General features: G+C 49.3%; 3 protein-coding genes across 7 annotated transcripts; all 3 read right to left on the bottom strand.

Annotated features, from left to right (window-relative positions):
- Positions 1 to 2,177: 2,177 nt before the first annotated feature.
- LOC121594257 lies at positions 2,178 to 2,965 on the bottom strand. Its single transcript, XM_041917326.1, has 2 exons — positions 2,778 to 2,965; positions 2,178 to 2,713 (listed from the first exon to the last, which is right to left on the bottom strand). Exons 1-2 carry the CDS (start codon positions 2,782 to 2,784, stop codon positions 2,421 to 2,423), a joined length of 300 nt encoding a protein of 99 aa, XP_041773260.1. The 5' UTR covers positions 2,785 to 2,965; the 3' UTR covers positions 2,178 to 2,420.
- LOC121594256 lies at positions 2,953 to 3,809 on the bottom strand. The gene is made up of 3 exons (XM_041917325.1): positions 3,505 to 3,809; positions 3,073 to 3,178; positions 2,953 to 3,002 (listed from the first exon to the last, which is right to left on the bottom strand). The coding sequence occupies exons 1-3, from the start codon at positions 3,797 to 3,799 to the stop codon at positions 2,960 to 2,962; spliced, it is 444 nt and encodes a 147-aa protein (XP_041773259.1). The 5' UTR covers positions 3,800 to 3,809; the 3' UTR covers positions 2,953 to 2,959.
- A 1,014-nt stretch (positions 3,810 to 4,823) lies between these two features.
- On the bottom strand, positions 4,824 to 13,864 carry LOC121592590 (integral membrane protein GPR155). 5 transcript variants are annotated; one of them, XM_041914183.1, is made up of 10 exons: positions 13,490 to 13,864; positions 13,092 to 13,428; positions 12,272 to 12,429; positions 11,410 to 12,187; positions 8,897 to 9,186; positions 8,696 to 8,838; positions 7,826 to 8,329; positions 7,315 to 7,746; positions 6,155 to 7,245; positions 4,824 to 6,078 (listed from the first exon to the last, which is right to left on the bottom strand). In XM_041914183.1, exons 4-10 carry the CDS (start codon positions 11,757 to 11,759, stop codon positions 5,877 to 5,879), a joined length of 3,012 nt encoding a protein of 1,003 aa, XP_041770117.1. In that variant the 5' UTR covers positions 11,760 to 12,187; positions 12,272 to 12,429; positions 13,092 to 13,428; positions 13,490 to 13,864; the 3' UTR covers positions 4,824 to 5,876. The 5 variants fall into 5 exon arrangements, with proteins under 5 accessions (XP_041770117.1, XP_041770118.1, XP_041770121.1 ...); XM_041914184.1 differs by lacking the exon at positions 12,272 to 12,429; XM_041914187.1 differs by lacking the exon at positions 13,092 to 13,428.
- Between the last annotated feature and the right edge of the window lie 316 nt (positions 13,865 to 14,180).

The raw sequence follows: 14,180 nt of genomic DNA, 5'->3' as shown, positions 1-14,180 counted from the left end.
TTAAACGAACAGCTAGAAGCGCCACTAGCAGATAGTGTCATGCTACTGCCACCTAGCATAGAAGAAACACGAAAGGCTATCCGTCGGCTGAAAAATAACAAGGCACCCGGAACCGACGGAATTGCAGCTGAACTGGTCAAGAATGGAGGTGCACGACTAGAAAACGAGATTCATCAAATTGTTACTGAGGTGTGGGATAGCGAATCGATGCCTTGTGATTGGAATCTCGGCATCATCTACCCCGTATACAAGAAGGGAGACAGGTTGGACTGCAACAACTACAGGGGTATTACGGTGTTGAATACCGCCTATAAAATATTCTCCCTGATCCTTCAGGATCGCCTTGTCCCGCACGTCGAAGAGATAGTAGGAAACTATCAAAGAGGATTCCGAAACGGAAAATCAACCACTGATCAGATCTTCACCATGCGGCAGATCTTGGAGAAGATGGCTGAATACAAAAACGACACATACCATCTCTTCATAGACTTCAAAGCCGCATACGATAGCATAGCCAGGGTAAAACTGTACGACGCTATGAGCTCATTTGGAATCCCGGCCAAACTGATAAGGCTAGTTAGAATGACTATGACCAACGTCACATGCCAGGTGAGGGTGGATGGAAAACTCTCAGGACCTTTTGCTACCACCAAAGGTCTGCGCCAGGGGGACGGGCTTGCCTGTCTCCTATTCAACTTGGCGCTAGAGAGGGCCATCCGCGACTCGAGGGTGGAGACTACGGGAACCATCTTCTATAAGTCAACCCAGATCCTGGCATACGCTGATGATATAGACATCATTGGTCTGCTGCTCTCCTATGTAGCAGAAGCCTACCAAGGGATTGAGCAGGCGGCAGAGAGCCTCGGATTGCAGATAAACGAGGCAAAGACCAAACTGATGGTGGCAACATCAGCGGACCTACCAATAAATAATCCGAATCTACGTAGGCGTGACGTACAGATAGGTGAACGCACTTTTGAAGTCGTCCCACAATTCACCTATCTTGGGTCAAAGGTCAGCAACGACAACAGCATGGATGCTGAGTTGCGCGCAAGGATGCTGGCTGCCAACCGGTCATTCTACAGCCTGAAAAAGCAGTTTACCTCAAAGAACCTGTCGCGACGGACGAAGCTGGGACTATATAGTACCTATATAGTACCAGTACTCACATACGCCTCTGAGACATGGACACTGTCCAAATCTGACGAAACCCTCTTAGCCGCGTTCGAGAGGAAGATGCTCAGAAGGATATTTGGCCTTCGTATGTGTGGAAGGACAATGGAGGAGCCGCTATAATGACGAGCTATACGAGATGTACGGCGACCTCACTGTCGTACAGCGTATAAAGCTCGCCAGGCTCCGGTGGGCTGGCCATGTTATACGCATGGAAACGGACGACCCAGCCCGTAAAGTCTTTTTAGGCCGTCCACAAGGACAGAGGAGGCGTGGTAGGCCCAAATTGAGGTGGCAAGATGGCGTGGAGGCGTCCGCCATTAAGGCCGGGATAACGGACTGGCAGACGAAGGCGCGAGACCGTGAGCGGTTTCGGACACTCCTGAGGCAGGCCAAGACCGCAAAGCGGTTGTAGTGCCGGATAAGTAAGTAAGTAAAGCATAGCTTTTCCGGAGAAATTGTATCCAATTTAAGATAGCAGCAAGATAGTAGTAGTGTTGTTCCTATATGTGCCAAAGCAGAACTCTTCTACCTTAATTCCGTTTCTATTTATGTCAGCTGTCTTGTTGTCATGTTGTCATGTTGCGTGTGTCCGGTTTATCGTACGCATCGAGGAAAGGTGGGAACATTATCGAGTTCTACGATCAGTCGATTCAAAACATTGACACACGCTGTCTACGCACAGGTTTCGGGTGACAGCATTTTCATTAGTTTAAATTGTTTTGTAACTCCCTTGCGCAAGACACGTACGTACCAACGGTATCGTTCGCGTTGTATCGGTTCATTCCGGACATCTGTCAAGGGAGCGGGCCATTTGGTAATTAGGACATGTCTGCACTGTTCATCGCAGTAGCTGTCGGTTGCTATAACGACCCTCGTGCCTAGCTCACAGAGAGTGCTTCTGCTACCAGTACGATTTTCTTTCATAGACGGGGGAGTTCTTCATTGCAGCAAATTCTTCGTCCTAAGGATTAAAGGAGAAGCCATAATCAAAACCAGGTTTGTTTTAAAATTGGCACTCTAAGTAACTACAGCCTTTTATTTTTATTGCCGGGATGTTGGTACGTTTCCTTACATACACAGAGGTGTGGTGATTGCATTTCGGACTTTTTGCAATGCAAAAAGCCGCAAAACTTCGGGAGAGGAGCGTGTGGTTTTAGCGAAGTGTAGGACGGGTATGGGGGAAGTAGGAAGGATTCGTGTGTTTCGTGCGTGAGCACGGGTTCCCCCTCCTTCCTAATACCGACTTACACGCGGCTGGGCGGCTTGCAGGTCGGGGTCCACTCCCAGTCGAACCAGTTGATGCAGGTACGGGTGGCACCGTTGAACATACCCTCGGTTGGGCAGCGACGGTAGGTGGCGGGCGTGTTGGCAGTCTCGCACTCCCAGTAAGCGGTGGGGTCCCAGTTGTTACGCCACAGGCGGGCCGTCATTTCCTCAGCATTGCAGAGCGGCTGACCGTCGGAATCGTCACGGACGCAGCCATTCTGGCCGAGGGCCAGTGCGACGAACAGCGCAAGAGCGGCGAAGAACAGGACAGCTACAAAGGTAAGGGTGAGAAAATTAGATGCAATCCCGGGACACCGTGAGAGGGAAACTCATACCCTTCATGATGACGGGTTGTTGCAAGCTGGAGCTTATTGGGTTGCGATGGGAAAACTTAGCGGACCAGATCGTGGTACTGCTAAAGCTGGAAGGTGGATACTGACTACTGGTCGGTGGTGCACCGCTGTTATATATTGCAGGATCGACATGTCCAACAACGGTCAGCACTACCCTCAGACATCTAGCTCGGGCACAGGGGCGTGTCTAGCATGCCCAAAAAAATGCTAGCGAGACAGAATGATACGCGATGTCTAACTATCGTGTGGGAGCATCTCGATAAGATAGTGAGCCTACCTCGCGATCAGATATCGGAATAGACTCCGACCACACACCGCGTCGTCAGGCACCACTGACAGGAAGATACGTAGGCAGGTTAGTTCCAGATCTTCACCTGAAACTGCTGATAGCGTCGAATATCTCGAGAAAGTCCGCCCAGAACATGTTGAAGAGAAGGGGAAGAAGAGCAGAGTAGTACCAAAAGAACGATAAGTTAGTACACCGAAATTTGTTGTTGCTATTGCTATTTCACGTCTTTAGCGCACTGACCTTCATCTGCCATCTGATATCGGAACCGATCGGGTACTTTGATGGGAAGCGCAAAAACACGCCGGAAATGCTGTACCGCGCCCGATATCGCTGGGATCGCTGGGGCTGTCGACAGCGCGCCAGTGGAATTTACATGCCGGCGAGATGTCATTTTTGCATCCCCACAAGCCAGGTACTTACATGTGGTAGTAGTAGTAGTAGTAGTAGCTTCAGCGGCAAGAATCAATGAACCATCAAGATCGCCCCGAAAGTGATGCCATACACTTGATTCGGACGAGAAATGCTTTAGTCCGTGACGTAATGGTGTGTTGGAATTGCTCCATTGGTAACTATAGCGCAATAGTCTAATAAGCAAATAAGTTGGATCACTTTGATCATTTGGTAAACTTGTTACACAAGATAGATGATCTTCCAGTAGAATCTTATTACATTTATGGTCAGAATAGCCAGATGAGCCACAAGAGTCTTGGCACATGAGTCACAATTTCAAGACAGAGGGGTTTGGTTTGGAGATAAATGACATAGGTCCTCTGTCTCCAAAGTCTTTGGCTTTGTAGTCTGGCGTTACGTGGCTTTGATTCTTTTAGAATACGCAACTCGTTCGTTGTTCGATTACTATCCCTACATCATCTTACCATCAATTGTATAGCTTGAAGAAGTACGATTGCGTTGAAGAAGTACGATTGCGTTGAAGAAGTACGATTGCGTTGAAGAAGTACGATTGCGTTGCCCAGTAAAGGACGACTTGAGCTGCTCGTGGTGATGGCACCACCAGCGTTCCTATTAACAAATCCAGATTTTGGCAGGGGTGATAGGGATAAACGCACTTTAGAAGACGGTCAACATATCATCTATCCCAGATCAAAGATCAGCACCGCAAAGCTTCAAAAACCGATTGCGGCGGTCTACACTGAGGTTATATCTTTATAGTACCGTCATTCATACCTTGGAAAAGGGTGTCATTAGCATATGCCATACTCTGGCCTGCTTTTTACCATCCCTAGTGGACAACAGGTGAAAAAAGTTAGGCTCGTATGGCCGTTGGTACTAAGAAAAAAATACTGACCATGAACTGACCTTCGTCTACCACCTGACATTGTTATTATTACTAGGAATTGTTTGCTAGGAAAATTACGCCATAAATCCAATATCCTACATGAATCATAGATTCACGTTCCATGTAGTCCATCTGGCATTTACAGGGTTGCACGATTTATTGGTTGGTTCCCATCAATTTTTGGTGGGTTCCTACGATTTTTTGGCCGTTCCCCAGGATTTTTTGGTTCTATTTTATTGTTATCCAATGTGAAAATACCAATAAATTATGGGAACGAACCAAAAATCTATGGGATACGGTCAAAAAATCGTGGGAACGCACCAAAAAATCATGGAAACCCTGTAAAATGTAAACAAAATTTTAATTATAGACAAAGAAATAGCACGCAAAATTCTTTCCAGTTTGTATTTATCAAATTGGTCGATTTTGTTTTGATAGGTTCTATGTTTAAAATAATAAATATTTTATTTATTTGCTACACTCTAGCGCCGCATATACAACATACATTACACAACAGTTCTTTACCTCCGCAGCACTCAGCAAACAGCTCAGCCTTCTCTTTACTAGCACTGAGCCTTTCATACACGCAAAAAGTGTTGTTATTTCACCCCCCCATTTTCAATACTTGTATGTTCTACGGTGTAAAGTACACGTTTCAATCTCTCTACTAAAAGCACAGCACTTTATATTATTGTGCACCATTAGCGTTTTGCGTTTGTATGGTGTTTGGTGTTCATCTAGATGCAATAGCATACAGTGTAGTGTAGTGTGGGATTGCTTAAACACTCTCCGTGTGCTCGCACTACCTTTTTGGCCATTGTTGCACAAGATCTCGGGCGTGTAAAAACATCTGCCCCATCATCGTAACATCATCTCCCGTACGATTGTGCTTTCGTTTGAGCTGCTTGCGGGGGTCAACCCGTTATTATCACACAGGTGGGTTGGATGGGCTACCAGCAGCTTGCCTTTCCAAGTTTCCACCCAATCTCACCAACCATTCCACACACACAAACACACAAAACACGCCGGGTAGTACATGAGGAAAGGAGTTCAAAATAGTTATTCCAGAGCAATATGCGTAACATAAATATGAAAGCTTTTCATAAATAACTCTTCACCACCGCACCCCTGAAAGTTGGTGGGTGATGTCTTTTGATAGGTAAAACTATCCCGTTTTCGCTCCTATCTTACCGGTTATCGGTTAGGAGACGGTTATCGCTTGAGAGGCGAAAAAAATCAACAACAACTACAACATTACTTTCTGTTATCGCTTTGGCCGTGCAAGGAGAGGAATACAACACAGGAGTAAGGAGGATTGTCCGGTGCTTATTTGGTACTACTACATTCCTCCCGAATCTCTCTCTCACTCTTTTTCTCTCTCTGCACGAACGACATTGGCTGCACAGTGTAAAATAGTTGCAGTGGAGTGAGTTTTTTCTCCCCATCCTTTACCCCCGCTTTCATTGCCAGTGCCGTTTTCGGTCGTTGACACGCTTTACAGCCGTTCACAGAACGTGTAGAGCAGATTGCGATCGTGAAAGTGGTACACGTTGTTGATGTGCCGCAGGACGCGTCCATCAATCAGTCGGCGAGCGTAGTGCGTGGCGTCGGTCCGATCCTTGGCGAGTCCCACCTCCAGTAGCCAATCGACAAACACGCTACCGTAAAACACCCGCCGGTACACCTTGATGCGCCAGCTGTGGAAGGTGAAAAGGAAAAAAGCGTTTAAGATACATGTTCAAGAAACGCACACACACACCGTCCGTTACGTACCGTATGTCTTTCGCGATCGCTTTCCGGCACACCTCCAAGTGGTGCGTGGTGAACTGGTCGCAGATGTGTCTCGTTTCCGTGCTGAGGTCGCTCCAGATCGGCAGCTGCAGCAGGTTCGCACCGTACCAAACCTTGCGCCAGAACTTCATCATTGGCAGCAGCAGCTCGCCGGTGTCGGTAACGAACACGGCCAGCACAATGATGCACTGGCCAAAGTTGAGGAACGCGTCGAGAAACGTCAGCTCGACGTAGATGCCCGACATACCCTCCATGATGAGCGTCCACACGGAGAGCGATAGGCCGACGAACATGGAGCAGAGGAGCAGTATTAGCAGCACCATGTGCCGGAGTATCTGCTGCTGGTCGCCAGTTTTATCGTACTCTACCGGTTCGAGCCCATCGTTCGCTTGCTCCCGGTACCGATCGATCAGCGACTGGCACTGCTGCTTACCGGCCGCCGGACAGTTAAACTGTGCCGAACACATGCCGCTCGTTTGAAGCGTTGACGAACCAGGTTCGTTCACATCGTTATTAATACTGGCACCGATAGCGAGATCCTCAATATCCACCACGGTGCGAATCGTGCCGGACGAACTGCTGCAACAACCACCGGTTCCACCCCTACCATCACTGCTACATGCACTTCCGTTGGCAGCTGGCGGTGCTGTTCCACATCCACCACCAACACTAGCAGCAGCAGCAGCAGCAGCTACAATCCTAGCGGGAAGGATTTCATCATCGCTCGACGTTACCGAACGGCGCCTTCGCTGGTGGATAGTAGAATTTCCTCCTCCGTCCGCTAGCAAGTTCACCACCGAGCTGGTAGTGACGGGACTCGAGTCCGTGTCCGGCGAAGACACTTCCCGCGACAGGGTCAGATAGCGCTCGTGCCGTTTCTTAAACCGTTGATGCAATATCAAACAGCCAACCGTCACGATGAAGCACATCACCAGCAGAAAGACGGCGATGGCGGCCTGCGCGTTGCCGTACTGAAAGCTTGGATTGCGCTTCTCCGTCGGGACAATGTTTTTGCTGTCCACGAACAGGAGTAGCGAAACGATCAGCGTCGGTAAACCCCAAGCCGCGGCGATCTGTAAAAAAAAGCGATACATTAAAATCCGAAAGCCCTTTCAACTGGGAGACGGCGTGCAGCCACTTACAAACACTGGCCACAGCTTGAGCACAAAGCACAGGCTGCGACACTGCAGGAACAGTATCGTGATCGCGAGGAACGCCGTCCACAGCCGGCTGCTGTAGCAGCCGATGGTGAAGAAGTAAAACTGCAGGTACATCTTCCAGCGGCTGTTTTGCTCGAGCGTCGACCACAGTATCACGCCCACGTTGCAGATCAGCTGCGACACGAGCAGACAGCACGTGATGCGGTGCGGCATGCGCTTTACCTTGCGCGTGAGCGCAAACAGCAGCAGCGTCCAAACGCCCGCCACGATCGCCACGATGCTGATGTCGAACGAGAACTTGTCCAGCTCGTTCAGATAGTCGGCCGGCGTCAGGTTGGTGATCGTGATCATTTTCGCCGAGATGAACATTAGCGGCGCACTGATGAATGTCGACGCAACCATGCTCGTGGCAATCTGTATCGAGGGGGAAAGGAAAAGTCAACTCCATTTAGCGGGGAAAGCAAAAACACAGCACAGGTTGCTTTAAACCTACCAAATCGACATCGCGATTGTACTGGGAGGCGATCACAAATACGCCCGGTGCGGCCGGGAACGTACCGTACAGGAAGCCGAACGTGCTCAGATCGGTCGTTTCGCTAAAGTTCGCACCCGCATTCATGATGTTGACCGTTTGGCGCGTTACGAGCGGAAACACGAGCAGCTTCACGAGGATCAGTATCCCGGGCAGGATCAGTCCCGGGCCCTGCAGTGCCGACGCTTTGCCCACCATGCGCAGCCCGAGCAGGAACAGGGCGGTGGCGGAGAAGGAATTGCCCAGCGAGCGTAACACGCTCGACAGGTACACGGGCAGCCCGTTGGGGAAAATTTGTCCCCCAATCACACCGAGCAGCGTCATGAGCAGGATCGGGTTGAAGAAAATCGATTCAATCATCTTGAACACGACCAACGCCTTGCCTTTCAGTATCTTGCGCCGGTTTTGGGCGGCCATTTGGGGGCAGGCTGGCGGTGGTGCATTAGCCTTCTCATCGGTAGACGTCTGGAAATGGGGGGGGGGGGGAATTAATCGCTGATTGTTCGGTCATTTTACGGCCGGAAAAAAACCGGAAGATTAATGCAGTCGCGCACAATCGGGTGACAATGAAGCATTGATGGAAGAGCTCGAGCTGAGTAATAATAGTGCAATCATGGTGCTTCCTCTCCGGAAGCGCGTTTAACGTCACATTAGCACAGCAACTGCGCACATTAGCGGGAGAGCTTGTTGCGCGAAAAAAGCTACATTTGCATAATGTGAGAAAAAAACCCGACCCATTTTCCTATTAATCCCGACCCCGGCGGAATGAATCATTGACATTCAACGCGATCGTTCTGGAAGCAAACTGCACACCCCAACCCTATGGCTTACATTGTTTTCTGCATTCTTTTCCTTAATTTTGGAGATTTCCATCAGCACGAAGCCAATCGGATTGAGGATGGCCAGCGAGATCGGTGCCAGCAGGTAAATGTACGACGCATACTCGGGATGAATTTTGGAGTACAGTGCCGACACTGAAATGGAGAGGCAAATGAGCAACTTCCGACCGGATTGCAACGCATTACACCTTACCGATTGGATAGCCGATTGCGAAATCATTGCTCTGGGTGCAGAAGATGGCCAGCAGCCCTGCCCGCCCATAGTTGACCGGACGGGCGACCAGCAGCGAGATGATGGCCACCGACAGGAACACGATCGTCTTCGCGATCAGTATCGACAGCAGAAAGTTCCAGTTCACCGTGCTCCAGTCCAACTCCGCCAGGGAGAGAAAGATCACCGACGGCAGCGCGAACGTGCCGACGAACGTGTTCAGCCCTTTCGCTTCAAAGTTGCTGATGATGTTGAGCCGCCCGGCAAGATATCTGAAGAGGAGAAGGAGAATACAGGGAAAAAAAACAATGATAAAAACATTAGAGAACGCATAGCAACAGGCCGGCAAACAACAGCGGTCTTGTCTTTGTCGCGGGAGAAAGGAAGCAATGCTTTAAGCAGGTCAGTTTACGCCACGCGGTGAATCACGCTCGTTAGCTTAATCAAAACAGTAAACCATCGACACACCGTGTCCAGCCGGGCTGGAGATCACATGCTTCGGTGTGTGTTGTTTGTGTGTCTTTAGGGCGTCTCCCACCTCCCAGGAAAACGGTACCCGTGCAAGGGCACGCGGACACGGAAACAAACGAACGCGGCGTTGACAGAGCAAATTGATTGCCCTAATTGAAATCGTATGTCCTCCCGCATCAGCGCTGTTTTCGACTTCTACGCTGAGTCAGCGGCCTGAGGCGGCAGCATAACGGGTTCGAGAGCAGGGATCGATCATCATCAACAACACCGTTTGCGGAGCATAAAGGCACAACCAAGGCAAGTGGTGAAGGTGGTGTGCTAAATAGTGTTGGGCAAATCTGATTCAGATTCATGAATTTAAATGAATCTTTGGAATGATTGAATGAATCTGAATCTCGAACGCAAAGATTCATGATCTCGACAGATGAATCTCAAAAAGTCCATGAATATCAAAAGATTCTAAACAGTTTTTGCGATAGATCTCAAGAATGCGGGTCACTTTGATGAGTCGACGAGAGTCAATCGCAAGACTGCGGAACGATACGTGAAAACGTTGATGATAAGACTGCGGCACACTATTGCACCCCCAGGGACATATAACTTGTCTTGTGATACAAATCCGCAGATCCCGGTATCGTCAACGTTTTCGTGTATCGTTCCACAGTATTGCGATTGACTCCTGCCGACTCATCGGAGTGTCCCGCAGCCTTGAGTTCTATCGGAAAACCCTGTATATCGCGAAAGATTAATGAATCTTAAGGGATTCACAAATCTCTTATAATTCATAGATTCATGATTCCTTGTAGAGTCATGAATATTTAAAGAGACTCATGAATCTTTGATGTTTCCGACCCGAGATTCGAATAATTCATCACTCATGATTCATATGAATGAATCTCAACGAAAGATTCATGAAACCCAACACTAGTGCTAAACTAGGTGCGTAACCTTGAGCGCTCCAAGCAGTCCGTCCGTCTGTTTCGGGGGATTTTTGAAGCTTACTCTATCTGACCTGGAATTCCCATTCATAGTGGCGGCTGGCAGCTGAAAGGTGTCCTTCAAAGAAAGGGCTTTGATCGCATTCGACCATCAATGGGCGATGATGGAATAGTCGGTTATTCCTAGAGCAAAGTCATGGTACGCCACACACATGCGCCTCTAACCGGATCAAATGCAAAAATGAACCTTGAAAACATGCTAAAGATATGCTAATATGGCGCGTATCGTAGCAAAAGGCGGAACAGTACAGCACGCTAGAGAAAGTGTCGTCATCATCGATTGTTTTCGAATCGCCCTTAAATTACTCTTTAATGCGTTACCGAGACCGAGGAGCGAAACTATCCCACCTGATGGATGACCAACAGGTTTCGCATCTAAAACCCATTTATTTCACAACAACCGGCAATGCCTGAAAGCTTCCATCTTTGCCGTGTGTGTGTGTGTATGTGGAATGGGTGGAACATTGTAGAAACTATCCCCTACCCGAGCAAACCAAACACGGGAACGGGGTCATTCCAAAGGGCACCCGAAACAGCAATTTGCTTACACCGTCATGCTTCTTCACACAGCCACAGCAGCGTTCCTACTAAAAACGATCCAAATGGTACGATCCGGAGTGCACTTGAAAGAACCTTCCCCTTCTGCGCCCCATCGAGGAGTTAGTAGATAAATGGTGACAAACATTTCTTATCTACGCCGTCGTCATTTCCATTACAATGCGATGTACAAAAATCCCCATTCCTTTCCACAAAAAAGGGAAATAATTCCCTCCCACCACGAATGGACAAGGGAAGAATGGCGATCACGTAGGCGGTTGTGCTGGAATGCAACGCCACCAACGGGTGTTTTCCAACGCCCCCACTGGGACGGAAGAATTTTCATCATCTGCCGTGCGTCATGCGCCCCGTGCGAAAAGGGGAAAATATGCCACACCAACACATTCCCGGGTGCCACCAGGAGGCGTGGGATTGGGAAAATCGATTCCTTTTCCACTTGTTGGAGGTCGTCTTCCAGGTACTACTCACCCGCAGATGATGATGGCGAAGCACTGGATCAGCGCCGGGTAGAGATTGTCCATCGAGATCGTCGGCGCACCGTCGTCGCCGGTGTCGTTCTGCGGTGTCGCACTAATGAGCCCGCCGGCACCAAAAGTGCCATTGTGAAAGGGTGTTGTCGCCACCGTGTCGAGCAGTGCGGGCAGCCCAACGATGGTGGCGATGGGCGACGGTGGGTGGTGTAGTCCACTGCCTACTCCGCCGCCGGTCGTGAGTGTGGCATTAAGGTGTCGCATTGCCTGTGCCATCGTTGCTAGTAAGCTGACGGTGCTACTGCCACTGCCACCTCCTTCGCCACCGTGTGCCATGTGTTGATCCATCGAAAATTGTTTTTGTTGACCGAGGGGAGGCTTGTGCGTGGGGCGGCGGGGGAGCGGGAAGGTGCTCTGTTTGTCTTGCCTGTTAGATTTCTGCCACTATCGTCATCGCTTTTGTTTGAAGTGCACCAAAACACACGGAGTGGGCGAGATAGGCAACCGGGGCTGAACACGCGTCTACTGCTGTGCTGCTGTGGCGGACGGCTCGTTGCACATGGCTTTTGTCAAATAATGTTTTTGCTGTTGTTGTTGTTTTTTGCTATTGCCGCTTTCGTTCTGCAAAATCATACACCGGGATGACCGCGGTCTATGATTGCGTGTCGATAATACCAGGTTATGCTCACGTTGAGACGCCACACGCACGGCGGTTTCGTCGTCCGGCGGGCATTGTGTCACCCAGTCGGGTGCTGGTGGTTATGTTTTCACTGGGACTGTGGAGTAGTGGAAGGTGGGGGAGAGCACAAGTTAAATATAACACTTAAAACCAAACAACACTTTGTTTAGGCTGAAAATACCGTTGGAACACTTTCTAGTTGGCATTCGTTTGAATCGATTTTTCTAATAGTCGAGTGACATTTGCACTTAAAACACTATAGGAAAACTTTTCACAAAATTCTCATGCCCTATTTTCGGGAAAAATAAATCGTTTTTTTCGCACGGAAAAATGTGTCAACTAAAATTCAAAAATTGGAAAACATTGAAGTTCAGATAGTGAATACAGACTGTAAAATGTAACTTTTGCAACTGGATAATTCGGTCGCTCTATCTCTCCTGTTGCCCTGCGATAACATCGCCTACTATGCTCCGTTCCAATACTGCTGTTTGCTTCTTTATGCCAATCTGGCTTCACTATGCGCTCGTGTGGCCAAACTCCAGCATGATTTCGAAAGTTCCAGTTCACCAAACTTGAAGAAAGGGGAGCTAAAGTGACACCACACGACGCCCGGAGCATTCACATTGAATTAAATAATCAACGCAAAACGCCCAGACACTATCAGTACACACACAAACAGAACACATGAGTGGCAACCGCAATTTGCTGCCCTTTCGACTCGTGCGTGAAATTGTAGCTGATAAATGCGGGATGGACATAAAACGAAAACGTAGGACCGCGGGTTGTTGAACTGTTCACGCACGACACCACCGGTAAACACCCAGAACGGAACGAACCCGTCCGTAACAGGTCCGCGCTTATCTCTGCGAAATGCTGTGTTTGGCTGTCACTGTAGCACGGCCACCGCGCACATGGCCTTTTAGCAGCGCACACACCAGAAATCGATCCGGACCGCAGCGAACGCGCACCAACCTATAACCTCCCACTCCCCCTCCCCTTACCGTTCGTTAGGAATGGTGTAGGTATGGCCCCCCGCTCGGAAAGGATTATCGCGAAATCTTCGAGCTGACCGTCGACCTTGAAACAATGTTGTGCCTTTGCGCGCATATGTTGCCGTGGGATGTGCAAAAAAAGCGCGCACACACACACAGGCCAGGTGAATCGATTTCCGTTCTACGCCTGCCAGCGCACTGCTATGGGGGCAAAGGGCAAGGCACACACTTTAACAAAACACAAACAGTTCCTTTTCTTCGCACGTTCTTAATGTTTTGCGCACAAACGGGGCTGTAATGGCGCGCCAGGCTTGTTCCTTTCTTTCCACAGGCCAGCTTGCTTGGACTAAAAATAAAACGTCTTTTCATATAGGAAAAACAAAACACAGCACAGTACACAAACTCACTTTCATTCTACAGCACGCGCACACACAGGGAAACGGAGTGTACAACACAACAAAACAGCTGATTCGATAATGGTGCCCTTTTGTGTGCACGGGGGACGGGAATGCAGCAGCAGAAACGCGACTGCATTCGCAGAAAACGCAGATTTGCGCGAACGCACAATTAGCACGAGCTTCCCGAGCGCGAAAGCCTACGATCCGCGAAAGTGCAATTGAGAATGGAGACTGTGCGTGCGAGCAGATGAAAATGTTGTACGCGGAATTGCACAACGCTTGTCCGTGTTGATTCGCCTGTGTTCGTACTGCCGCGTGTGGATTTGCAAACGTGAATGTGCGTGCACGCGGTGGCGGTTGGGTGGGGGAGATCTGTTTTGAATCGTCCAACACCGTTTGACGTTTGAGTGCTACGAGCGCGGTGACAGCACGCGCTGCAGTATGACAGTTTCTGTTATACTGAGCGAGAAGCCCGCTCAACCGATTTTCGTAGGCTCACCAACGCTCCAAATCGGTGTGATATTCCCTTGCTGGGGATGCTTTTTGTAAGTAGTTGTGACGGTTTTTGAAGTTTCGAACGAAAGTTTGTGAAGGTTCAAGATGGCCGCAAAAAGCTCGCGCTGGTGTGCGATTGTGTTGGTGGGAGAAAAAATAATGGTCAAAATAATAAATACACTCCATTACCCCCCCCCCCCCCCAC

This window comes from Anopheles merus, chromosome 2L (genome assembly GCF_017562075.2).
Source record: "Anopheles merus strain MAF chromosome 2L, AmerM5.1, whole genome shotgun sequence".
NCBI classification, from domain to species: Eukaryota; Metazoa; Arthropoda; class Insecta; order Diptera; family Culicidae; genus Anopheles; species Anopheles merus.
This window is presented reverse-complemented; position numbering and strand designations above follow the sequence as displayed.